We start from the raw sequence: 27,870 nt of genomic DNA, 5'->3' as shown, positions 1-27,870 counted from the left end.
CCAGCTAATGTTTTGTATTTTTAGTAGAGACGGGGTTTCACCATGTTGACCAGGATGGTCTCGATCTCTTGACCTTGTGATCCACCCGCCTCGGCCTCCCAAAGTGCTGGGATTACAGGCTTGAGCCACCGTGCCCGGCTTTTTTTTTTTTTTTTAAGACAAGGTCTCACTCTGTCACCCAGGCTGGCTGGCTAGTATGCAGTGGAACAATCAACTCAACCTCCCCAGGCTCAAGTGATCCTCCCTCCTCAGCCTTCCGAGTAGCTAGGACTAGAGTTGTGTGCCATCATACCAAGCTAATTTGTGTATTTTTTGTGGAGATGGGGTTTTGCCCTGTTGCCCAGGCAAACTCCTGGGCTCCAGCAATCCACTGGCCTTGGCCTCCCAAAGTGTTGGGATTATAGGGGTAAGCCACTGAACCCAGCCTAATTTTGCTTTTTAAAGCTATATGTTTCCCTCTAACTACATTTAGCTCCTCCTTTAATTTTAGCTACATTTCATATATTTGTATATGTTGTTTGTTTTCACTCACTTCAAAATATTGCCTAACATCTATTATGATTTATTCTTTGATCTATGGGTTACTTAGAAGTGTGTGTTTGATTTCCAAGTATTTGTGGCTTTCCCAAAATTTTTTTCTTTATTTATATTAATTTCTATTGTGGTTTGTATGACCTTTTTTTCATGTATTTTGGAGTTCTGTTAGATGAATACACATTTATAATATATAAGCAATGTATATATCAGGAATATACCTTTTCATCATTATAATATATCCCTTTGTCTCAATTGATATTTATCCTAAAGTCTATTTTTGTTTTATCAATATGGCCACTCCACCAGTTCTCTTATGGTTACTGTTGCCATAATTTATCTTTTTCCATTCTATTACTTTCAACCTGTTTGCATCCTTGAATCTAATGACAACATATAGTTGAATTTTCCTTTGATTGTAACATCTTATTCGTTCACATTTTAATGTAGTTAGTCAGTATGACTGCTATTTAAAAAATTTAAAAATTGCCGGGCGTGGTGGCTCAAGCCTGTAATCCCAGCACTTTGGGAGGCCGAGGCGGGTGGATCACGAGGTCAAGAGATCGAGACCATCCTGGTCAACATGGTGAAACCCCGTCTCTACTAAAAATACAAAAAACTAGCTGGGTGTGGTGGCGCGTGCCTGTAATCCCAGCTACTCAGGAGGCTGAGGCAGGAGAATTGCCTGAACCCAGGAGGCGGAGGTTGCAGTGAGCCGAGATCGTGCCATTGCACTCCAGCCTGGGTAACAAGAGCGAAACTCCGTCTCAAACAAAACAAAACAAAACAAAAATTTAAAAATTGAGATATAAATCGCATGACATTAAATACATTTTAAAATGTACAAGTCAGTGATTTTTAGTACATCCACTATAAGGTACAATCATCACTACTATTAAGTTTGTGACTTTGGTATTTAGTTTCTAGATGTCTTGTGTCTTTTTTGTTCTTCTGTTCCTTCTTTACTACCTTTTTTGTGTTATATGAATATTTTGTAGTATACCACTTTAATTCCTCTGACTTAAAAAATTTTTTTGTTATTTTCTTAGTGCTTTCTCTGGATACTATAATATGCATCTTAATTTATTATTTCAGATTAACACTAACTTAATTCTGGAAAAACAGAGAAACTGCACCAGTGTAGCTCCATTTCCTCCAGATAACATACTCACATGCACACACACACACACACACACACACTGTACACACACACTGTACACACACACTTGACCCAATAATATAGTTATAATTACTGCGTTATGTATTCATCTTTCAGAGAAATTAAGAGGAGAACTGAGGAAGATATTCAGTCTTACATTTGCACATCTATTTACCACTTACAGTGCTCTTCATTCTTAACGTGGATGCAAGTTAACGTATGGTAGCAACTTTCTTTTGGTTAATGGTTGTGTGGTATATCTTTTCCCATCCTTTTACTTTCACCCTTTTTATATCCTAGTAGTTAGAGTGTTTTTTATTGTAAGCAGCATATGGTTTTTCCCTTGTCATTTGGGGAAATCTTTTCTTTTAGAATTTCGTCTTATATGTAGATACTGATGTATTTGGGTTTAATATGCTATGTCACTATGCTTTCTATTTACCCCTTAAGGTAGATATATGTTCTTTTTTCTCTCTTGTCTGCTTTGGACTTCTGAAGTGTTTTTGTTTGTTTGCTTGCTTTAAATCTGTTTTTCTCTATTGCCTTGTTGAGTTTTTTAAACCATAATTTGGTGATTAACTCAGAAATTACAAAATACATGACTGACGTATTGAGATCCAGTATAAGTGAGTACTTCTACCACTTCAAGGACCTGCACCTTAGGTACAGTTACCATCATTTCTCCTTTTTTTGCTATTGTTGTTGTATATTTTAATCATTATCTGTTTTAAACTTCGTTATATATTATTGTTCTTTTTTATAGTCATTCTTGATTTAGAGTTACCCACATATTTACATTTTTCCTTTCTATTAGTCTTCATTTATTCTGGCATCTTTGTGCTTCCATGTGGGATTATTTGCTTTGTGCCTGAAGAACTTCTCTTGGTATCTCCTTTAAGTGTGGGTCTACTGACAATGAATTATCTGCTTTTATTTTTGTCATAAAATTTTTTTTTATTTTTCCCTCATTTTCAAAACATAATCATCCCATCTATGAAATGCCATGTTGGCAATTTTCTTTCGGTACTTAAAAGTTGTTATTCAGTTGCCTCCTAGCTACAGTGTTTCTGTTGAGAAGTCAGTTTTCAGTTTATTGTTGCCCTTTAAAAATATTACACATTTTTTCACTGGCTCCTTTGAAGATTTTTTTCTTCTGGTCTTTCGTTTTACTTTGTTAATCTGTTGTTTAATCTGTTCAGAATTTATTATTGTTCTTGAACCTATGACTTGATGTCTTCGGTCAATTTTGGAAAATTGACATGGCCACTCTATTTTTATATATTGGTCCTGCTCCATTCTCTTTTCTCTTTCTTGGATTTCAGTTATCTCTGTGTTAGACTATTTCACAAGCCTCATAATGCCTTGTATGTGTATTAGGCTTTTCTCAGTGTTCCTTTTCCTTAACCTACCTCAGTCTGGATATTTTCCTCTGACCTACATTCCACACTTGTGTTTAATCTGCTCTTTAACCTCTCCATTGAGTTGTTTCCAATTTTGAAATTTTTTCATTTCTAGAATTTCCATTTTATTTACTTTTATGGTTTTAAATTTTCTACTAAAATTCTCTAATTGTCATATACTGCTTTGAACAAATTAATCAGTTGTAGTCTGGGTATGACAATGCCAATATTTCAGTCTCCCCTTGGTCTCTTCATTACAGTCAGCCTTTTCCCTTGGTTTTCAATCATTCTTAACTCTTTGTATGCCTGAGTGTTTTTTTTTTTAATTGTGTGCTGCATGTTATGATTGCAAAATTATAAAGCTAATTTGTAATCTGAGGCCCTGGATAGTATTTTCCTCCATAGGGGATTTAGCATTGCTTCTGGCAGACAGTTTTTCTAGATACAGTTGTGACTCTCCAGAAGTGTTGATTGAAAAGACAGAAACAACTGGTTCAGAAGCCCTTACCGGCCTCTAGAGAAATCTCAGAACACTCAGCCCTGACACATTAATACCCTGCACCAATCAGAGACTGCTGGCCACACAGACTCACCAAGCCACAGACTTGTCTTCCACAAGCACATTCTTACCTCAACTACAAAGTGACCAAGCCACATATACTAAGGGTTGAAATCAAATGTATGTACAGGGTATTAAACAAATACCAAGGGGAACAGTTAACTTGAATACAAGGTCAAAATCAGCAACGAGTTTATCATCCAGTGCTGATATCAGTTACAAGCTTCAAGGACAATTTCTTTTTGAAAGTTTATTCCAGTTTTGTGAGACAAGCATGAGCTGTATGCATTTGCCAAGGGCAAATTTACTCTTCTGAATTAACCCATGCGGCAAATGCTATGCATCTGCTCAAAGTCCATTTAGAAGCATTTGCCATGAATGATGGAGGGCCTGACTGGTCGTACTTCTGCTTGCTAATCCACATCTGCTGGAAGGTGGACAGTGACATGATGGAGCCGCCAATCCATACCAAGTACTTTTGCTCTGGAGGTGCAATGATCTTGATCTTTATAGTGCTATGTACCAGGATGGTGATCTCCTTCTGCAGCCTGTTGGCGATGCCTGAGTACATAGTGGTGCTGCTGGACAGCACCGTGTTGGAATACAGGTCTTTGCAGATGTCCATGTCACACTTCATGATGGAGTTAAGTGTGGTCTTGTGGGTGCCACAAGATTCCATGCCCAGGAAGGAAGGCTAGCAAAGCACCTCTGGACACTGGAACCACTCGTTGCCAATGGTGATGACCTGGCTATTGTACAGCTTGTAGCTTTTCTCCAGCTTTCTGTCATCAGCTGTAGCTGTTCTATGTACCATCTTATTTCTGTAAGCTATACCCTTGCCCTCTTTCTGGACCTGATCCGGAAGTTTGGCTAACTTTTCTTGATTTGTGCTGGTGGTTAATCTGAAGCAGGGAAAGTCCTCCAACTGCAGCCCGCAGCAAAGGCAAGATGGCTGCCCAGGAAGATGTCTTTTTTTTTTTTTTTTTAAATTATTAGTGCCTTGCGTTGGAGGAAGATTTCTTAAATAAGAAACAAAACCCACTAACAATAAATGAAAAGATTGATTAGTTTGACTACATTGGAAATAATAATTTGTGTGTATCAAGAATTACCCTAAAGAAGGAGGAAAAAAAGACAAGTCACAAACGGGAAAGTACATGTAGCCGACAAAGGACTGATATCTGTCATATATAAAGAAATTCTACAAATGAATAAGAAAAAGAAAAAGCTAATAGGAAAATTGGCAAAAGACGTAAGTGGAAACATGGCTTTAGGGTTTTCAGTCTAAATGAAATTAGAAAAGTAGCAAATTTAGAGCACAGTGAGATTCCATTTTATGCTACTAAGTTTATGGTAATTTTCTTTTGTCTCACCTCAAATACGCATACTATGTATGTTTAACACACTGAAATTAAATGCAGTTTTATTTTACTATATACCTGGTTGCCATTGTATGGTACATTGTTGTTCTTCAGAATATTCTTCCTTCTGTTAGTGCAGTGGTTCTTAAAGTGTGGTCCCAAGACCAGCATCATCAGTATCACCTGTGTACTTCGTAGAACTGCATACATTGGCCAGGTGCAGTGGCTCACACTTGCAATCCTAACAATTTGGGAGGTTGAGGTGAGAGGGTCACTTGAAGCCAGGAGTTCAAGACTGTTGGCCAACATAGGGAGACCCCCATCTCCACAACAAGTTAAAAAAAAAAAAAATAGCCAGGCAAGGTAGTATGTACCTGAGTCCTAGCTGCTTGAGAAGCTCAGGCAGGAGGATTGCTTGAGCCTAGGAGTTTAAGGCTAGGATCACACCACAATACTCCAGCCTGTAGATGAAAGAGTGAGACCCTGTCTTAAAAGAAAAAGATGCCAATATTCAGGTCTCACCTCACATATTACTTATGTGAGATAAAGTATTTCCCTCCATAGTAGAAGGCAGATTTGCTTACAAAAGACTGAAGTTTCCAAAGCTCTGGGTTTCTTTCCTATAATGCAACCCACTGTGTGTGCAGATGTCATCTGGCCTTTGTCCCATCACCCTGTGGGAATTGGGCTTGAGGAACTGGTGCAAGAAAATGATAATACTGTGGTTATACTGCTGTTGCTCTGAGTAAAAACTGTCCTTTATCTATGAGTCTGTCTTTTGTTTGTATATGTGAAACCCTGGCAGTTTAACTTTTTAGCCTGCAGGAAGGATAAAAACCTCAGACCTTGCATGTTCTTGATGCAAGTCCTCTTTCTTTAAAGTTTGTCTGATGAAATGGGAATTATTGCTTTTAACACTTGTTAATAGGAAGCATAGTACTGAATAAGCTAAACGTATAACAAGACAGATACTTTTTCTGTTGTCAAATTTTGATGTTCAGATAATCTTTAAAATGTCTCCAATACCCTGGTTTTATTTCCATCTTTAATTTACTCATTGATCAGACATTTCTTTTTATTCTTTTTGTTCTTGTTTTTCTCAGATTGTTGTACCATTAGAAGCTAGGTTGATCCACAGACAGACAGATGGCTGAAAGTGGAAAAGAAAAAATAAAATGGACAACCACCATTATTGTTAGCTCATCTCTTAAGGTAAAGGGGCATTTGTGCCACTGATCTTTAACTTCAAAAATTAAAAGCAGCTTTCATGTAGAACAATATTTTAAAAGAGCCTTAGCTTGATTATCTACAGTTAGTCGTGGGGAGCAGAAAGTGCATAAACTAAACGTATTTTAAAAATAAATTAATAGACTTTTTGCATTCATTTTCAACATCCTACTTCCCTAATTCTTTGAAGGTTGGAGATTTTCTAAAGTTCTTTTTTTTTCTTTCTGTAAGCACTCTAATGGAGATACTAAGGAATTCCAGAAACAGTAAAGATATGCAAATATATATTAGTTAAGGTTTTTTGAGAGCTAAACAACCAGAAACTGATATCCTAGCCTTGGCAGCATTGAAAGGAGACCGTCTTCTTAACAGTTTGGAGAGGAAAAGATGGAAAGTTGAATGCCTGAGGGTAGGTGGTCAGCTCACAAGACTTCTCCATTGCCCTGATACTTATGGACAGCAGCTAATATCTGGAATGAAGGGGCAAGAAAAGATTGTTCCATAGTAAGGTGTAGGGAGGCAAGAATAAGACTTAAAGTAAGATGTTTCTGTCAAACCTGTCGTCTCACTGCTGCCTGAAGCTGCACTTTGCCCGGTTGGCTTCAGTCATTTAAATCCATAACATACTAGTATGTTGTTAGGTTTCTGGAATTCATGTTTCTCTTTTGTTTCTATAACTTTTCCAGGCTGATTTTGAGAGAAGGAGCCAGTAACCCATCCTGATTTACCCAAAGCAACTACTTCTAGTTCATTTATTCATTATGTTTAATTGTCTTGCTTTGTGGTTTCTATTTGTCCCACCTTTTTTATGTTGCTTTTTTTTCTCCTTTCTTGCCTCTTTTTGTGTTGATTGATTATTTATTTACTTATTTACTTGAGAGTGTCTTGCTCTGTCACCCTGGCTTCAGGGCCATGATATGATTATAGCTCATTGTAACCTCAACATCCTGAGCTCAAGCATCCACTCACACCAGCCTATTGAGCAGCTGAGACTACAAGTCCATGTTACCAGGCCTGGCTAATTTTTCTTTTTTTCTTTTCTTTTCTTTTTTTTTTTTTTTTTTTTTTTTTTTTTTGTAGAGACAGGGTCTTGTTATGCTGCCCAGACTGGTCTTGAATTTCTGGCCTCAAGTGACCCTCCTCCTTTGGCCTCCTAAAGTGCTGGGATTACAAGCATGAGCCATCATGCCCAGCAGATTGGTTATTTTTTGTCTCATTTCTTTGTGTTTCTCTACTAGCGTTGGAAGTTATATGCTCTATTTCTACCTTTTAGTAGTTATCCTAGAAATTTTAACATATATCCTTGGCCCTTAAACAACATGGATTTGAACTGCACAGGTTCACTTATATGTGGGTGTTTTTCCAACCAAAGCTGATAGAAAATACAGTATTCATCAGATGTGAAAACTGTTATGAGGAGGGCCAATGTTTTCTGTATATGAGCTCTATGGGGTTATTTTGGGACTTGAATATGCACAAGTTTGGATATACACAGGGGTAGAGGGCTTCTGGAACCAATCCCAGCTGTGTATACTGAGTAACAACTGCACTATACATTTAGTGCCACAAAGCCAAAGTAAGTAATCATCTTTAGCTTGCTCTTAAACAACAAAAGAATCTTTGAACACTTTAATTCCAAGCTGTCAGATATTTCAATTTTGTGGGGGTTTTTATTTTTTATTTTTTAAATTTCTTTTATTTTTTTTTTGTTTTTTGTTTTGTCTTTTTCATTTCAATTTTGTGTTTTTAATTCCACATAACATCTGACCAGGCGCAGTGGCTCATCCCTGTAATCCTAGCACTTTGAGAGGCCAAGGCAGGCAGATCACCTGAGGTCAGGAGTTCCAGACCAGTCTGGCCAACATGGCAAAACCCCATCTCTACTAAAAATACAAAAATTAGCCAGGCATTGTGGCATACACGTGTAATCCCAGCTACTTGGGAGGCTGGGCATGAGAATTGTTTGAACCCAGGAGGCGGAGATTGTGAGCAGAGATCATACCACTGCACTCCAACCTAGGCAACAGAGCGAGACTCTGTCTCAAAAAAAAAAAAAAAAAAAAAAAAATTAACAATCTGTTTGGATTTACTTATGTCTTTGTTATTTTCTATGTTCTTCTTTCTTTCCTAAGGCTCAGACATTCCATTTTGGATCACTTTCTTTTTATCTGAAGAATACAACAGTCTCACAAATGGGTATCTGCATGAATGAAAATAAATAATTATATTAAAAAGATATTTGTGGCTGGGCGCAGTGGCTCATGCCTGTAATCCCAGCACTTTGGGAAGCTAAGGCAGTGGATCATGAGGTCAGAAGTTCAAGACCAGCCTGGCCAAGATGGTGAAACCCATCTCTACTAAAAAAAAAAATAAAAATAAAAAAATTAGCTAGGTGCAGTGGTGGGTATGGTGGCAGGTGCCTGTAATCCCAGCTACTTGGAAGGCTGAGGCAGGAGCATCACTTCAATCAGGGGGCAGAGGTTGCAGTGAGCAGAGATTGTGCCACTGCACTCCAGCCTGGGCAACAGAGTAAGCCTCTATTGCAAAAAAAAAAAAAAAAAGATACTTGTATTATTTGTATGTTTATTGCAGCACTATTCACAATAGCAAAGTTATGGAATCAACCTCTATAAATGGATGATTGGATAAAGAAAATATGGTATATATCCACAGTGGAATACTATTTAACCATAAAAAATAAAATCATGTCTTTTGCAGCAACATGGATGGAACTGGAAGTCATTATGTTAAGTAAAATAATTCAGAAACAGACAAAGACCACATATTTTCACTTATAAGTGGGAACTAAATAATATGTATACATGGTCAGAGTATGAATTGATAGACGTTGGCGACTTGGAATGGTGAGTCAGGTGGTGGGCAGGGGTGAATAATGAGAAATTACTTAATGGGTACAATGTATGTTATTTGGGTGATGGATACTCTAAAAGCCCAGACTTCACCACTATTCAATATATCCATGTATCAAAATTGCACTTGTATCCCTTAAATTTATACAAATTAAAAAAAAAATTTAGAGATTACTTCAGTGAGGATCTGCCAGAAGCAAATCTAAGTTTTAATAGTATCAAATTCTAAATTTTCCCTTCGATCTTAAAAAATGATTGAAAAGTCAATTTAATTGAGGTGTAACTTGCATACAATAAAATGCACACATTTAAAATAAACATTTTGGTGCATTTTGACAAACGTGTATACCTGTGTAACCATTACTGCAGTCAAAATATAGCACAATTTTATTGCCTCCAAAACTTCCTTCATCTCCTTTTGTAGTTAGCACCTCAGGCAATCAGTGAGCTGAATTTTAATCACTGTAGATTAATTTTACCTGTTCAGGAATGGTGTAAATGGAATTACACAATTTGTACTCTTTTGGGCCTGGCTTCTTTCACTGAGCACAGTGCTTTTGTGATTCATCCATATTGCTACATGTAACAATAATTGTACCATTTTATAGTTAATTATAGTAGTAGTTTGTTTTATGAATATATGCCAATTTATCCATTCATTGGTAGATGGATATTTGGGTTGTTTACAGTTTTTGGCTATTATGAATTAAGCTGCTCTGACCATTCATGTATAAGCCTCTGTGCAGACATGTTTTTATTTCTCTTCTGATAACCTAGGAATGTAATTGCTGGGTTATATGGTGATCCTATGCGTATCTTTATAGGAAACTGCCAAACTGTGTTCTAAAGTTCACTGGAAGTGAACACTGAATTCACTTAGCTGTGTAACTAAAATTAAAATAAATGTAGAGATTATGGCTTTATATTTCCATCAACAATATATGAGAGTTCTCGTTGCTCCAAATTGAAAGTTGGTCTTCATTGGATTTATAGCTGTTTTCTCCCAACATATTGAAAATCTCATTTAACTAAATTCTAACCCATTATTGCTCATTTTTGCTGTTGTTAAGAGACAGTCACTTTGTCAGTATTTACATATAACCTACAAACATCCTCCTTTATACTTTAATAATCTTAGATTGCTTATAATATCTAATACAATGTAAATGCTATGTAAATAGTTATACTGTATTGTTTTTATTTGTATATTTTGTATTGTTTGTTTTCTAATGTTTTTGACATGCAGTTGGTTGAATCCACAGATGCAGAATCCAGATTACAGAGGGCTGACTATACACAGACACAAATAGATAAGCCTAACACAGTTGAATATATTGTTGCTATTATTATTTTGCATTAAGAATAAGAAAAATAAAAGGTTTTGTTTGACTTTCACTTATTCCGTCTTTGATGCTCTTCCTTTTTTTATGTAGATCCAAGTTTCTGACTTTCATTCTTTTTCTGAAGACTTTTCAAAATTTCTTGCAAGGCAGGTCTACTCAGTTTTTGCAAGGCAGTACCCCACAATTTTTGTTTATGTGAGAAAGTCTTTCTCCTTTACATTGGAAGGCTAACTTCTTGGGATACAGAATTCTAGGCTGTTGGTTTTCCTCCTCAACTACTTAAATATTTCACTCCACTTTCTTCTTGGTTGCATGGTTTCTGAGAAAGATGTAATGTTCATCTTTGCTTCTCTTACAGGCAAGGTGATTCCCTTCTCTGCCCGCCCCGCCTCCTCCCCTCTCCCCACCCCCTGCAACTTTGGCTTCTTTCAAAATATTTTCTTGATCTTGTATTTTTTGCAGTTTTAGTATGATATGCCTAGGTATCATTTTTTGTTTGTTTGTTTGGTTTTTGGCATTTATTATGCTTGTTCTCTTAGCTTCCTCCATCTATGGTTATTGTCTGACAACTTGGGGGAAATTCTCAGTCACTATTGCCTTGAATATTTCTTCTGTTTCTCTCTTCTCTTTCTGGTATTCCAAATATGCATATGTTACACCTTTTGTGGTTGTCTTACAGTTCTTAGATATTCAGTTCTGTTTTAGCTTTTGTTGTTATTTTTTCAGTCTTTGTTCTCTTTGCTTTTCAGTTGTGGAGGTTTCTATTGATATATCTTCAAGCTCAGATTATTTCCTCAGCTGTGTCTAGTCTACTACTGAGCCCATCAAAGGCATTATTTCTGTTAGTGTGTTTTTCCAAATTGTTTGGATCTCTTTTGTTTGTTTGTTTGTTTGTTTGTTTTAATCAGTAAGACATCAAGTCATGTTTCTTTTTCTTTTGTAATTTTAAAAAATATTTTCTCATACCCAGAAACATTTTCTGTTTCTTATTAATTACCTAGATCGTTGACGTTTTTGCTGCTAATGTGAAATATGAGCCCTCAAATTTTCAATTGCTGTAAAATAATATTTATTATGTTAATATTTATCTAAGCTTAATTGATAGCTTTTTTCACTTAAACAGAAATAAGTGTATAGGTTTTCAAATGCATTTTTTTTTGTTATTTGATAAGAAGAACCTAAATTACCAATCCTTGCATTTCTTCATATATAATGACTTAACTAGTTGTTCAGTGTAGATTTTTTAATTTATAAATTTATTTATTTATTTATTTATTTATTTATTTTGAGACGGAGTTTCATTCACACCCAGGCTGGAGTGCAATGGCGCGATCTCGGCTCACCGCAACCTCCGCCTCCTGGGCTCAGGCAATTCTCCTGCCTCAGCCTCCTGAGTGGCTGGGATTACAGGCACGTGCCACCATGCCCAGCTAATTTTTTTGTATTTTTAGTAGAGACGGGGTTTCACCATGTTGACCAGGATGGTCTCGATCTCTCGACCTTGTGATCCACCCGCCTCGGCCTCCCAAAGTGCTGGGATTACAGGCTTGAGCCACCACGCCCGGCCCAATTTATAAATTTATTTTTAAAAAATCTGGTTTGCTGGCCAGGTGTCTCAGTGGTTCAATCCTGTACTCCTAGCACTGTGGGAGGCCCAGGAGTTCAAGTTCTGGGCAACATGGCAAAACCCCGTCTCTACAAAAAAATACAAAAATTAGCTGGGCATGATGGCATGCACTGTAGTCCTAGGCTGAAGTGGGAGGATCACTTTAGTTCAAGAAGTAGAGGCTGCAGTGAGCTGTAATTACGCCACTACACTCCAGTGTGGGCAAGAGAGTGAGACCCTGTCTCAAAAAAAAAAAAAAAAAGGTTTGATATTTTATTATTGCATCATTATTTACTAAATACTGGTTTGTGATTTTTTCTTTTTATTCTATGGTTTTCTTTTACATTCTTTTTTTCCTTCAGTTTTTGTGCCTATGTACTTTATATAGTTTGGAAATTATTTGCACTTTACACGGTATAAAGGAGCTTTTCAAGTTGTGTGTTCTGGTCATCTTTTAAGAAATGTAGAAAAACAGTGGTTTTATTGGTTTTTACTGTGTTTCATTTTATACTTTGTTGTGAGTCTATTTTCATAAATGCTGTATTTCGCTTTATACTTTGTTGTGAGTCTGTTTTCATAAATTGTATTTATAGAGATTATATATATAAATTAAATTTATTTCATAAATTATATTTACCTATTTTAACAGAGGCTTTTAAATGTATTAAATTGATCTTTATGAAATTGACATTTCTGTGCTGAAAAGTTTCATATTGTCATTCTTTAAATTTTCTGATAAATTATCAGTTGTTAAGTGCCTTTTTTCATTTCTGTTTTTGCTACATTTCTTTCTTATGAGTGATGTCCTAGACATAATACTAGTTTTTGATTTTTTTTTTTTTTTTTTTTTTTTGAGATGGGATTTTGCTCTGTCACCTAGGCTGGAGTGCAGTGGCACAATCTCTGCTCACTGCAACCTCCACATCCCTGGTTCAAGCAATTCTCCTGCCTCAGCCTCCCAAGTAGATGGGATTAGAGGTGTCTGCCACCATGCCCAGTTAATTTTTGTGTTTTTAGTAGAGATGGGGTTTCACCATGTTCACCAGGCTGGTCTCAAACTCCGACCTCAGGTGATCTGTCCCCTGCAACAGCTTCCCAAAGTCCTGGAATTACAGACATGAGCCACCGCACCTGCCCTTTGTAATACTAGTTTTAAAAATTATTAATAGATATTATATATGTAGGAAGGAGTATTACATAGATTTTATTTGGGATGTTGGTATAAACAAAGTTAAACAAGTGGTTTTTTGTTTTTGTTTGGTTTTCTTTTTACTGCACTATTATTCAGAGACTTCAATATACTCAAATACATTGTGAAACCCTCAATGAGATATGAAAGAGATGAAATAATATTCAGCATTTTCCAATCTTATTTCAGGAGCATCTTTTAATATCTCATAGGACTAATATTCTATGAAATGTATTTTGAAAAATCTATACTTAGCTTTCTGGTCATTTTGATGAATCAACTCTTCAACTTACCTATTGTTTTCTTAATTCAATACTTTCTAATTTTACTTTCATTATTTTTTATTAGCATTCCATTCTTTCAGTTAGCTCCTACTGATAGGATATTATTGAAATTTATTAGCACGTTATACATGGGTGCTCATAATCTACCAGCAATTATTCCTAACATTGTACCCAAATTAACTGACTTTTGTATACCTTACACACCCACCATATAAGAACCGTACTTTTAGGTTTGAGTGACTTTACCTATGTTTTTTGTTTTTTGGGCTTTTGTAGTTTTTAATGTATACTGAAATTATCAGAAGCATAGAAAAGTTTGAAAGAGTATGCTACAAACTGTCTAAAACCTATGACAGGATTATGAAGGACTTTGGTTTTCTAAATTGTACATTTTTGTTCTACTTGCATTTTTAAAATTATTATACTTTAAGTTCTGGGCTCCATGTGCAGAATATGCAGGTTTGTTACATAGGTATATATGTGCCATGGTGGTTTGCTGCATCCATCACCTCGTTATATACATTAGGTATTTATCCTTATACTATCCCTCCGCTAGTTCCCCATCCCCTAATAGGTCCCACTGTGTGATGTTCCCCTGCGTTCTCATTGCTCAACACCCACTTAAGAATGAGAACTTGTGGTGGTTGGTTGTCTGTTCTTGTGCCAATTTGCTGAGAATGATGATTACCAGCTTCATGTCCCTGCAAAGAACTCATCCTTTGGACAGGAACTCATCCTTTTTTGTGGCTGCATAGTATTCTATGGTGTATATATGCCACATTTTCTTTATCCAGTCTGTTATTGATGAGTATTTGGGTTGGTTCAAAGTCTTTGCTATTGTGAACAGTGTCACAATAAACGTAGGTGGGCATTTGTCTTTATAATAGAATAATTTATAACCCTTTGGATATATACCCATTAATGGAATTGCTGGGTCAACTGGTATTTCTATTTCTAGATCCTTGAGGAATTGCTACACTGTCTTCCACAATGGTTGAAATTTATACTCCCACCAACAGTGTAAAAGCATTCCTGTTTCTCCACATCCTCTCCAACATCTATTATCTCCTGATTTTTTAATGATTGCCATTCTAACTGGTATGAGATGGTATCTCACTGTGGTTTTGATTTGCATTTCTCTAATGACAAGTGATGACGAGCTTTTTTTCATATGTTTGTTGGCTGCATACATGTCTTTTTTGGAGAAATGTCTGTTCAAATTCTTTGCCCACTTTTTGATGAGGTTTTTTTTTTCTTGTACATTTAAGTTATTTGTAGAGTCTGGATATTAGCCCTTTGTCGGTTGGATAGATTACAACAATTTTTTCCAATTCTGTTGGTTGCTGGTTCACTCTAATTATAGTTTATTTTGCTGTGCAGAAGCTCTTTACTATACTTAGATCCTATTTGTCAATTTTGGCTTTTGTTGCCAGTGCTTTTGGTGTTTTAGTCATGAAGTACTTGCCCGTGCCTATGTCCTGAATGGTATTGCCTAGTTTTCTTCTAGGATTTTTATGGTGTTAGCTCTTACGTTTAAATCTTTAATCCATCTGGAGTTAATTTTCGTATAAGGTGTAAGGAAGGGATCCAGTTTCAGCTTTCTGCCTATAGCTAGCCAGTTTTCCTAACATTGTTTATTAAATAGGGAATCCTTTCCCCATGGCTTGTTTTTGTCAGGTTTGTCAAAGATCAGATGGTTGTAGGTGTGTGGCATTATTTCTGAGGCCTCTGTTCCATTGGTCTGTATCTCTATGGAGGGGAGTTAGGGAGGATTCCCTCTTTTTCTGTTGTTTGGAATAGTTTCAGAAGGAATGGTACCAGATCCTCTTTGTACCTCTGATAGAATTCGCCTGTGAACCCGTCTTGTAGTGGTTTGAAGTCATGTAGTGTGATGCCTCCAGCTTTGTTTTGGTTGTTGCTTTTTGCTTAGGATTGTCTTGGCTCTGTGGGCTCTCTTTTGATTCCATTTGAAATTTAAGGTGTTTTTTTCCAATTTTGTGAAGAAGGTCAGTGGTAGCTTAATGAGGATAGCAGTGAATCTATAAATTATTTTGGGTAGTATGGCCATTTTCACAATATTGATTCTTCCTAACCATGAGCACGGAATGTTTTTCCATCTGTTTGTGTCCTCTCTTATTTCCTGAGCAGTGGTTTGTAGTACTCCTTGAAGAGGTCCTTCACATCTCTTGTTAGTTGTATTCCTAGGTATTTTATTCTCTTTGCAGCAGTTGTGAATGGGAGTTCCTTCATGATGTGGCTCTCTGTTTGTCTGGTATTGGTGTATAGGAATGCTTGTGATTTTTGCCCATTGATTTTGTATCCTGAGACTTTCCTGAAGTTGTTTATCAGCTTAAGGAGATTTTGGGCTGAGATGATGGGGTTTTCTAAATACACAATCATGTCATCTGCAAATAGAGACTATTTGACTTCCTCTTTTCCTAACTGAATACCCATTATTTCTTTTCCTTGCCTGATTGCCCTGGCCAGAACTTCCAATACTATATTGAATAGTAGTGGTGAGAGAGGGCATCCTTGTCTTGTGCCGGTTCTCAAAGGGTGTGCTTCCAGGTTTTGCCCATTCAGTATGATACTGGCTGTGGTTTTGTCATAAATCGCTCTTATTATTTTGACATACGTTCCATCAGTATCTAGTTTACTGAGAGTTTTTTTTTTCTTTTTAGCATAAAGTGCTGTTGAATTTTGTCGAAGGCCTTCTCTGTATCTGTTGAGATAATCATGTGGTTTTTGTCTTTGGTTCTGTTTATGTAATGGATTACGTTTATAGATTTGCATATGTTGAACCAGCCTTGCATCGCAGGGATAAAGCCAACTTGATCATAATGGATAAGCTTTTTGATGTGCTGTTGGATTCTGTTTGTCAGAATTTTATTGAGGATTTTCACATCAGTGTTCATCATGGATATTTGCTTGAAATTTTCTTTTTTAGTTGTGTCTCTGCCAAGTTTTGGTATCAGGATGATGATGGTCTCATAAAATGAGTTAGGGAGGATTCCCTCTTTTTTTATTGTTTGGAATAGTTTCAGAAGGAATGGTACCAGCTCCTCTTTATACCTCTGGTAGAATTTGGCTGTGAACCCATCTGGTCCTGAACTTTTTGGTTGGTAGGCTATTAAATGCTACCTCAATTTCAGACCTTTTTATTGGTCTGTTCAGCAATTTGACTTCTTCCTGATTTAGTCTTGGGAGAGTGTAAGTGTCCAGGAATTTACCCATTTCTTCTAGATTTACTGGTTTATTTGCATAGAGGTGTTTATAGTATTCTCTGATGGTAGTTTGTATTTCTATGGGATCAGTGGTGATATCCCCCTTATCATTTTTATTGTATCTATTTGATTCTTCTCTTATCTTCTTTATTAGTCTGGCTAGCAGTTTATCTATTTTGTTGATCTTTTCAAAAAACCAGCTCCTGGATTCATTGATTTATTTTTTTGAAGGGTTTTTTGTGTCCCTATCTCCTTCAGTTCTGCTCTGATCTTAGTCTATTTCTTGTCTTCTGCTAGCTTTTGAATTTGTTTTTTCTTGCTCCTCTAGGTCTTTTAATCGTGGTGTTAGGGTCTCAATTTTAGATCCTTCCTCATTTCTCTTTTGGGCATATAGTACTATAAATTTCCCTCTACTCACTGCTTTAAATGTGTCCCAGAGATTCTGGTACATAGTGTCTTCACTGGTTTCAAATAACATCTTTATTTCTGCCTTCGTTTCATTATTTATCCAGTAGTCATTTAGGAGCAGGTTGTTCAGTTTCCATGTAGTTGTGCGGTTTTCAGTGTGTTTTTTAATCTAAGTTATAATTTTTATTGCACCATGGTCTGAGAGGCTGTTATGATTTCTGTTCTTTTGTATTTGCTGAGGAGTGTTTTACTTCCAATTATGTGGTCAATTTTAGAATAAATGCAATGTGCTAAGAAGAATGTATATTCTGTGGGGTAGAGAGTTCTGTAGATGTCTAGTAGGTCTGGTTGGTCCAGATCTGAGTTCAAGTCCTGAATATCCTTGTTTATTTTCTGTCTCATTGATCTAATATTGACAGTGGATGTTAAAGTCTCCTATTATTGTGTGGGAGTCTAAGTCTCTTTGTAGGTCTTTAAGAACTTGCTTCATGTATCTGGGTGCTCCTGTATTGCATGCATATATATTTAGGATAGTTAGCTCTTCTTGTTACATTGATCTCTTTACCATTATGTAATGCCCTTCTTTGTCTCATTTGATCTTTGTTGGTTTAAAACCGGTTTCATCAGTGACTAGGATCGCAATTTCTGCTTTTTTTTTTTTTTTTTTTTTTTTTTTTTTTTTTTGCTTTCCATTTGCTTGGTAAATCTTCCTCCATCCCTTTATTTTGAGCCTATGTGTGTCTTTGCATGTGAGATGGGTCTTCTCAATACACGCTGATGGATCTTGACCCTTTATCCAGTTTGCCAGTCTGTGTCTTTTAATGGAGGCATTTAACCCATTTACATTTAAGGTTAATATTGTTATGTGTGAATTTGATCTTGTTATTATGATGCTAGCTGGGTTGTTTTGCCTGTTAGTTGATGCAGTTTCTTCATAGTATCAATAGTCATTACAATTTGGTATGTTTTTGCCATGACTGGTACTGAGTGTTCCTTTCTGTGTTTCCATGCTTCCTTCAGTAGCTCTCGTAATGCAGGCCTGGTGGTGACAAAATTTCTCAGCATTTGCTTGTTTGTGAATGACTTTTATTTCTTCTTTGCTTATGAACCTTAGTTTGGCTGGATATGAAATTCTGGGTTGAAAATTCCTTTCCTTGAAGGATGTTGAATGTTTGTCCCCACTCTCTTCTGGCTTGTAGGATTTTTGCTGAGAGATCTGCTGTGAGTCTGATGGGCTTCCCTTTGTGGGTAACCCAACCTTTCTCTCTGGCTGCCCTTAGCATTTTCCCCTTCATTTCAACCCTGGTGAATCTGACGATTATGTATCTTGGGGTTGCTCCTCTTGAGGAGTATCTTTGTGATGTTCCCTGTATTTCCTGAATTTGAATGTTGACCTGTGTTGCTAGGTTGGAGATATTCTCCTGGATAATGTCCTGAAGAATGTTTTCCAGCTTGATTTCATTCTCCCCATCACTTTCAGGTATACCGATCAAACAGATTTGGTCTTTTCACATAATCCCATATTTCTTTGAGGATTTGTTCATTGCTTTTCACTCTTTTTTTTTCTAATCTTGCCTTCTTGCTTTATTTCATTGAGTTGATTTTCAATCTCTGATATCCTTTCTTCCGCTCGGTCAATTTGGCTTTGAAACTTATTTATGCTTCACAACGTTCTCATTCTGTGTTTTTCAGTTCCATCAGGCCGTTTATGTTCTTCTCCATGCTGGTTATTCTAGTTAGCATTTTGTCTAACCTTTTTGAAGATTCTTAGCTTCCTTGCATTGGGCTAGAACATGCTTCTTTAGCTTAGAGAAGTTTGTTATTACCTACCTTCTGAAGCCTGCTTCTGTCAATTCATCAAACTCATTCTCCATCCTGTTTTGTTCCCTTACTGGTGAGGAGCTGTAATCCCTTGGAGGAGAAGAGGCATTCTGGTTTTTGGAATTTTCAGCCTTTTTGCCCTGGCTTCTTCCCATCTTTGGGGGTTTGTTTACCTTTGGTCTTTGAAGTTGGGGACCTTTGGATGAGGTCTCTGAGTGCACATCCTTTCTGTTGATGTTGAAACTCTTTCTTTCTGTTTGTTAGTTTTCCTTCTAACAGTCAGGCCCCTCTGCTACAGGTCTGTTGGAGTTTGCTGGAGGTTCACTCCAGACTCTGCTTGCTTGGGAACCAGTGGGGGCTGCAGAGGAACCAAGATTGCTCCTGTTCCTTCCTCTGGTGGCTTTGACCCAGAAGGGTACCCACCAGATCCCAGCCACAAGCTCTCCTGTATGAGATGTCTGTCAACCCTGGGAGATGTCTCCCAGACATGATATGTGGTGGTCAGGGAGCTAATAGTGGATACAGTTTGTTCATTGTCAGAGCTCAAATGCTGTGCTGGGAAATCTGCTGCTCTCTTCAGAGATGCTAGGCTGGGACATTTTAGTCTGCTGAAGCTGTACCCACAACTGCCCCTTTTCCCAGGTGCTCTGTTCCAGGAAGTTTGGGCCCTTGTTTAGAAGTCCCTGATGGGCTGCTGCTTTTTTCAGAGATGGCCTGCCCATTGAGGAGTGATTCTAGTGACACAGTCTGCCTGCAGTTGCCTTGCTGAGCTGCCGTGGACTCCACCCTGTTCAGATTTCCTGGTGACTTTGTTTACAGAGGTGAGGTTAAAACTGCCTACTCGAGCCTCAGCAATGGCAGACACCCCTTCCTCCATCAAGCTTGAACTTCCCAGGTTGAGTTCGGACTGCTATGGTGAATGTGAGAATTTCAAGCCAGTGGATCTTAGCTTGCTGGTCTTCATGGTGGTGGGAACTGCCGAGCCTGATCACTTGGTTCTCTGGCTTTAGCCCCCTTTTTCAGGCAAGTGAATGGTTCTGTCTTGCTGGTGTTCCAGGTGCCACTTGGGGTATGAAAAAAAAAAGTGCTGTGGCTAGCTGGGTGTCTTCTCAAATGGCCGCCCAGTTTTGTGCTGGACCCTGGGTTTTTGGTGTTGCAGGCACCAGAGGGAATCTCCTGGTCTGTGGGTTATGAAGACCATGGGAAAAGCACAATATCTGGCCTAGACCTCTGGGAACAGTCCCTAATGGCTTTCCTTGGCTAGGAGATGGAGTTTACCACCCTCTTGTAATTCCCAAGTGAAGAGACATCCTACCCTGCTTTGGCTCGCCCTCCTTGGGCTGTACCCACTGTCCAACCAGTCCCAGTGAGATGAACCAGGTACTTCAGTTGGAAATGCGAAGATCACTCGCCTTCTGTGTTGCTCTTGCTGGGAGCTGTGCACCAGAGCTGTTCCTATTTGGCCATCTTGTCAACAATCTATGTTATTCTTTCTGTCCATGCTCTTCTCACATTTGTCTTCTTCGTTCACTTGTCTGCTTAATACACTGCTTTTTATTTTAAAGATTTGACTCAATTTTTTAATTGTATTATTGGTTTTTTATATAGACAAGGTCTCACTATGTTGCCCAGGCCAGTCTTGAACTCCTGAGCTCAAGTGATCCATTACCTTGGCCTTCCAAAGTGCTGGGATTATAGGCATGAGCCACTGCGCCTGGCCCTGTTTCAATCAAATTTTAGGGATCTTTTTTAACTCATGTTTTTCCATTTTTAAATGTATCTTCTTGTTCTTTGCTAGAGTTCTCAAGCTAGCTTTTATCTCCTTGATCACAGTAAACAGACTGTTTTAAGGTGTGTATTTGATAGCTTCACTACATGAATCCCCTGTGGGCCTGTTTCTGTTCTCTATTGTTTCTGATAGTTTTCTTTCATGGAATTGTGTCCCTTTGTATGTCTGATTATTTTTTATTGTATGTTGGAATTTGTATTTGAAAAGTTGTAGAAATAATTTGAAGCCTAGAATAGTGCTATATTCCCCTTGAGAGATTTTAATTCTATAAGAAAATTAAATTCCCAATGCCCTAAGTAAGTACCCTAAGTAAGATGCCCTACGTAAGTGGTTGCCAGATAAAATACAGTACAGTCAAGTTTGAATTTCAGGCTGGGTGCGGTGGCTTACACCTATAATCCCAGCACTCTGGGAGGCGGAAGTGGGTGGATCACTTGAGGTCAGGAGTTTGAGACCGGCCTGGCCAACATGGTGAAACTCTGTCTCTACTAAAAGTACAAAAATTAGGTGGGCGTGGTGGTGCATGCCTGTAATCCCAGCTACTTGGGAGGCTGATGCAGGAGAATCACTTGAACCCAGGAGACAGAGGTTGCAGTGGGCCAAGATCATGCCATTGTACTCCAGCCTGGGTGACAGAGTGAGATGCTGTCTCAAAAAAAAAAAAAAAGTTTGAATTTCAGATAAACAGTGACTTTACTATAATTATGTCCCAAATATTGCATGGGACACACTTAAATTGAAAATTGCATTGTTTGTCATTCATTCGCATTTAACTGAGTGTTCTGTATTTTTATTTGTTAAATCTGACAACCCAACTCCTAAGGCGTCTCTTGTATATAATGAATTGAGTTGTATCCTGTACATCTAGAATGTTGAATTAAATTGTCTCATGTACATCTAGATGTGAGAATATAGTCACTCAGATTGTTTTCTTTGTTCCATAATTCAGATGAGGAGACCTGATTGAGAAAAGTTGCTCTAGGGAGTGCTTCTGCAAGGTGCTTCGGTTATCACCTTAATACAATTTCAAGGATTGAAATGGTTTGAAGCTGGCCTATAGTCCCTCTGAGAGCTGTTCTATTTTTGTCAAAAGATCTGTTCAGCCTTTCTTCTGCCTCTTTCTGAACTGGCAGATGCCCTCAGGGAAAAGAATGGCCTAAATGCTGCCTCATATATTTGAATTTCTGTATAGATCTTGGCCTTATAATTTTTTACTATCCTGTTATCTCTCTGTTGTATTCAACCAGATTTTAAAAGATTGTCCAGCTTTTTTAGTTGCCTTCAGCAGGTGGGTTGGCTTAAATTAATCTTCCATTGCTAGAAGCATTATATAATTTTAAAACAGCAGAAGCAAAGAGCCATAAACTGTAGGTCAGGATCTGTCTAAGTGACACAAAATACTCTTTAGAAAAGAAAGGAAGCATGTATTTAATACATAATTTCAGCCTGTGTGCTTAAAAAATATATATATTCTGAGGCAAATAGAAAATAAAAGTAATCTACCTAAGGAATTATTATTATCTATCTAGAAACTAGTAAGTTTAAGTTTTATTTATTTTTAATTTTTAGTAGAAACAAGGTCTTGCTATGTTGTCTTGCTACGTGGCAACGACTTACTTAGGGCACCAGGAATGTAGTAGAAACGGTCTCACTACCTCGGCTTGGTCTCATACTTCTGGGCTCAAGCCGATTCTCTCACCTCATCCTCCCACAGTGCTAGGATTATAGATATGACCCACTGTGCCTGGCCAAGTTTAAGTGTTAATGTATCAGGAAAAACCTAGATTTTAGTATTGTGGGTAATATGATTTAATTGCTTGGCTGGAATAGGAAATGAGGTGATATTTGAAATGGTTAGTGTTAAAGCTAAGAGTCCTATAGCTGTTTTCTTACATGTTTTCTGACTCACCTCAGGCTTAAAACATATTAAAAGTATGCTAAAGTAACTAATGTAAACTGATGAACTGTCGAATTGGTTGCCTTCTGTATAATATTGTATATGTCTGGCATACATGGTTCTGTCAACTGTTTAAGAAATAAACAATCACCTATTTTCCATAGTTATACATTAATGCATGTCAGAATCCATCTCTAAGTTGTTTATTATTATTATTATTATTACTATTATTATTTGAGACAGAGTCTCACTCTGTCACCCAGGCTGGAGTGCAGTGGTACAGTCATGGCTCACTGTAGCCTCAACCTTCCAGTCTCAGGTGATTCTCCCACCTCAACCTATGAGTAGCTGGGGCTATGGCACGTGCCACCACACCCAGCTAACTGTATTTTTTGTAGAGAAGGGTTTTGCCATGTTGCCCAGGCTGGTCTTGAACTTCTAGACCGAAGTGATCCACCAGCCTTGGCCTCCAAGGTCTCCTTGGCCACTGTGCCCAGCCTCCAAGTTGAATATTTGTTTTTTGAAGTGGAGTCTTGCTCTGTCCCTCGGGCTGGAGTGCAGTGGCAGAATCTCGGCTTACTGCAACCTCCGTCTCCCAAGTTCAAGTGATTCTCCTGCCTCAGCCTCCTGAGTAGCTGGGACTATAGTCATGCACCACCATGTCCATCTAATTTTGGGGTTTAACCATGTTAGTCAGGCTGGTCTTAAACTCCTGAGCTCAAATGATCCACCTACCTCAGCCTCCCACAGTGTGGGATTACAGGCATGGGCCACCGTACCTCGCCCAAGTTGTTTTTTTTTTAATTGAAGTTTACAGCTGGGTGTGGTGGCCTGCACCTATAGTCCCAGCTACTTTGGGAGGATTTCATGAGCTCAAGTGTCTGAAGTCAGCCTGGGCAATAAAGTGAGACCACAACTCTCTCTATTTATTTAAAATTTTTTTTTTCTTTTTTTCCACTAGCATTTTGGTCACAGAGATGAGCAGACCCCAGCTATCTCTAAAAAAGAAAAAGAAGTTTGTGTTTGTTCTGGTTCATACAGTTTTTTAATGCTGTCCTTAATTTCTGTTCCTAAGTAACATAACTAGAGTACATAACTCACTCCCAAACTTATATGTGTCTTAGTAGAACTAAATGTTTTTGCTATTCTAAGTTTTTTTCTCCATAGAAAGAAAACTTAAAAGTTTTTCTCCATAGAGATCATCATCTGTTTTGATGATCATGTCCTTAAATGGTAATTATAAAATAAGCTATTAAACGTCTTTTAATTTTTTCTTTAGCTTTAATTAAATTATAAGCATGTCCTAAGTTTGTACTTCTGAATTTTTTTAAAGAGTTATGAAATTGCAACTGCCCTAGAAAATCGAAGCCACAAGGTTAGATATTCAGATTCAGTGGAAAATGGATCAATTATATTTTCTCTTTCTGGTATGGTATATTTGCTTACTCCCTTGTTTCTTATGAAATATGTTGGCATAATTCTAATGATTTCATGCTTCAGTAACCATGTAATAAGCTTAAGGTGTTATCTTTTGGGAAGGATAAATGTTTAAAACTTTGTTACTACAAATGCAGAGCATATGGCCAATTCCAATATATTCCTTTCTAGATTACAATTGTTAAAAAAAAAAAATGCTGAACTAGTGGTGTCTGTTAGAGGATGGGGGAAAAACTGCTTGCTTTGAAACTGAGATGAAAATAGAAAAAGCCACTTTCACAACAATCTATACTTACATTAAAGTACATAGGAGTAGGTTTTTCATTAATTTGTATAAGTTTGCTGGATATAATATAAATATTGACTCAAAGAATCATACAGGGACAAATAAATGTTCCTGAAATGATAACTGATACAACTGTGAGTCATGGACAAAAGTCCAGTAAGGAATTAGATTAGGGTAAGAGAAGGCTTGGAGAATGGTAGGGGGAAGCTCCACCTGTGCTTGAGAAATGACAGAAGTGATTTTTAAAAAGGTGGAGATAAAGGATTTTATCTGGAGGGTTGCAAATAGACTTCCCTTCTAGCAGTTTTAGAAGACAAGCACTTTCAAAATGGTTCTAGAATAGATCTAAACTCATTGTTCTGTTTAAATACAGAACCCTCCAGGGAGAAATAAAATATTTGGTGAATATTTGCCTTGGATACTTTACAGTATTTACATGATCTAATTTAATCCTTCTGACAAATCTAACAAAAAATATACTCCCATGATACAGATAAGGAAACATATGTTCAGAGAGGTTATATAAGTTGCCCAAGTTCACTCAATTAGTATCTAATCAGTCACTTCCCTCAGACTGTCTCCCACATCGTTTCAAGAGCTGTAATCAAGTTTCCCGTTTCCCTTTCAAAACATTTTTTTTTTTTTTTTTTTTGGACACAGAGTTTCGCTCTTGTTACCCAGGCTGGAGTGCAATGGCGTGATCTCGGCTCACCACAACCTCCGCCTCCTGGGTTCAGGCAATTCTCCTGCCTCAGCCTCCTGAGTAGCTGGGATTACAGGCACACGCCACCATGCCCAGCTAATTTTTTGTGTTTTTAGTAGAGACGGGGTTCACCATGTTGACCAGGATGGTCTCAATTTCTTGACCTTGTGATCCACCCGCCTCGGCCTCCCAAAGTGCTGGGATTCAGGCGTGAGCCACCGCGCCCGGCTCAAACCATTCTTAATGGGCTTGATGCTGTTTCAGAGATTACAAATATCTGCTCACTGAGTGTATTCATTTACATAATTCTTTATGTTCTCATAGAAAGGTTTCTCCAACAAGAAATCATTGAAGCCTTGCTTTTTTTTTTTTTTTTTTTTTTTTTTAGATGGAGTCTTGCTCTGTCACCCAGGCTAGAGTGCAGTGGTGAGATCTTGGCTCACTGCAACCTCTGTCTCCTGGGTCCAAGCAGTTCTCCTTCCTCAGCCTCTTGAGTAGCTGGAATTATAGGTACACCACCACGCCTGGCTAATTTTTGTGTTTTTAGTAGAGATGGGGTTTCACCATGTTGCTCAGGCTGGTCTACAACTCTTGACCTCTTGATCTGCCAGCCTTAGGCTCCCAAAGTGCTGGGATTACAGACATGAGCCACCACACCCAGCTGAAGGCTTGCTTAAGACTACCTTTCTTTAGCTGATTTCCAGCTTTTAAAAATCATTATAGGAGCTTCTTGGTTGCTGAACACATGGAGGTGTATGAGGGTGGCAGGCCCAGAGAAGGCATTGAAGCTTTATGTCCCTTCCAACATACCTAGCCTTCATCTGTATCTTTTGTAATATCCTTTATAATAAACTAGTACGTATTTTAAAAGTAAAACACAAAACATTAACATTTTAAATGGAATTCCTCTTTTAATTAAAAACTAGCCAGTATCTTCATGTGAACAATGCCTTCATCTAGGGAAAAAAGCAGTTACTGATTCAAAAAAGTTTTTCTCTTATTTAGCACAAGTCATTCTTTTATACAGAGCACTTCAAAGAACTACCTAAATCATTTTGTTGTGTGGGAATTTCTTTTTTTTTTTTTGAGACGGAGTTTCGCTCTTGTTACCCAGACTGGAGTGCAATGGCGCGATCTCAGCTCACCGCAACCTCCGCCTCCTGGGTTCAGGCAATTCTCCTGCCTCAGCCTCCTGAGTAGCTGGGATTACAGGCACGTGCCACCATGCCCAGCTAATTTTTTGTATCTTTAGTAGAGACGTGGTTTCACCATGTTGACCAGGATGGTCTCGATCTCTTGACCTTGTGATCCACCCGCCTCGGCCTCCCAAAGTGCTGGGATTACAGGCTTGAGCCACCGCGCCCGGCAGGAATTTCATTATAATAATTTATACTCCTTATGAGTTTAGGGCTTGGACACATATGGTATACTTATAGCTATTATGGTTGATTTTGAGTTTATAACTAAATTTGATCTGTATGACAAAGTGACATTTTATATTCAATTCACCTTTCCTAGGAATTGCATTTTTATTAATGGATACTAAGGAATGTCTTATGTCAACTGAAGAAATATTTCTAGCCAAAATTGAGAAATTTATTAACATTCACCAAAATAGTTTTTTGGTTCTATCTGCTGCCCTCCATGGACCTGAAGAAAGGAAACTGATGTTCAGAATTCAGCAGAGGTATGGAAGAATAGCATTATAGACTTATTTTTTTATATTGCATTTATTTCAGTTCTAAATTCCTTTAGGTGAGTTTTGTTTTGCTAGATGATAAACACTGATGTTAACCTATCAAATTTAATGAAATATGGGCCAAATAGCTATTCTATGAATCAAGGTGACAGGGTTCATGTTGTTTCATGGCCTTCTGCAAGACCAAGCCAAAAGTGAACACTTTTTAGTCAGTGAAGTTCTGGCTATAAAGCTACTTCACATCCCCTGTGGAGTAAGACAGGGCATAAATGCATAGACAAATAACAATAGAGCTTTGTCTCTTCTTTCTACTTTCTTAAGTGAACAGATGACAGTGAGTTTTATGATCTGTATAACATGAACTGTTTTTCAGATTCCTGGGTTGTAACTTACGAATACTTCCAGTACACAACACAGTAAATGCTATTAATCTTATGTGCACTATAGCGAAGGTGAGTCATCTGGGGAAAATGACACATACACACATACATTTTAAGGTTTTTAACTTCAAAATGCCACCCTTTTGAGCAAGACTGGCAAATACCTTGCTTCTGTTCCCCTCAGGGAATTGTTGTTCAGCATGGGAAAAACTTCTTTTTCCCAAGCCTGAACTAAGCCTTTCAAGTCTTCTCAATTTACTTTCAGTAGCCAGTACCATTTAATAAGACTCATCCGGTGCCAAAGAGCATTTGGCTGGCCCTATTGTTTACATATCTTCTTTCAAATTCTAAAGTACAAGGCTTGGTCAGATTGCAGTCACGATTTGTCAGAGTGCAAACATCCTATCTTATGGAAAGTTCTTCACCAGTTGTCCACTTTCTTTTCATGCTCTTTATCATCTGCAAAGTGTGCCCAGACACCTTCAGCCCCCTAGGCAGACTTAGGTTTTCCTTACCTTTATACTTGGAACATATCCATTAAAGCAGTGTTTATAGTGTTCTGCTTTTTGGCTTGCATGTCTGAAATTCCTTGGATAGAAACCAAGTATTTTCCTGTTGATTAGTAACTCATATATAGTATTTAGCACAAAGGTGATCAAGAGATTTGCTGAAAGAATGAAAGCTAGGTATTTTT

General features: G+C 37.7%; 1 protein-coding gene across 3 annotated transcripts in view; it reads left to right on the top strand.

Moving 5' to 3' along the window:
* C11H1orf146 (chromosome 11 C1orf146 homolog) overlaps nt 1-27,870 on the top strand; it is a 44,933-nt gene that overhangs the window by 9,774 nt on the left and 7,289 nt on the right. Inside the window, exons 1-5 of one of the 3 annotated variants that reach the window (XM_074381435.1) lie at nt 130-6,225; nt 8,959-9,104; nt 24,005-24,098; nt 26,616-26,784; nt 27,170-27,248. In XM_074381435.1, the coding sequence (XP_074237536.1) occupies nt 9,102-9,104; nt 24,005-24,098; nt 26,616-26,784; nt 27,170-27,248 (345 nt within the window). In that variant the 5' untranslated portion in view covers nt 130-6,225; nt 8,959-9,101. Of the gene's footprint in view, nt 1-129; nt 9,105-24,004; nt 24,099-26,615; nt 26,785-27,169; nt 27,249-27,870 lie in introns of those variants that run through there. The other 2 variants (XM_074381434.1, XM_074381433.1) reach the window with 2 other exon arrangements.

Source organism: Saimiri boliviensis, chromosome 11 (genome assembly GCF_048565385.1).
Source record: "Saimiri boliviensis isolate mSaiBol1 chromosome 11, mSaiBol1.pri, whole genome shotgun sequence".
NCBI classification, from domain to species: Eukaryota; Metazoa; Chordata; class Mammalia; order Primates; family Cebidae; genus Saimiri; species Saimiri boliviensis.
The sequence above is the reverse complement of the archived record's forward strand: the minus strand, read 5'-3'. Positions and strand labels throughout refer to the sequence as shown.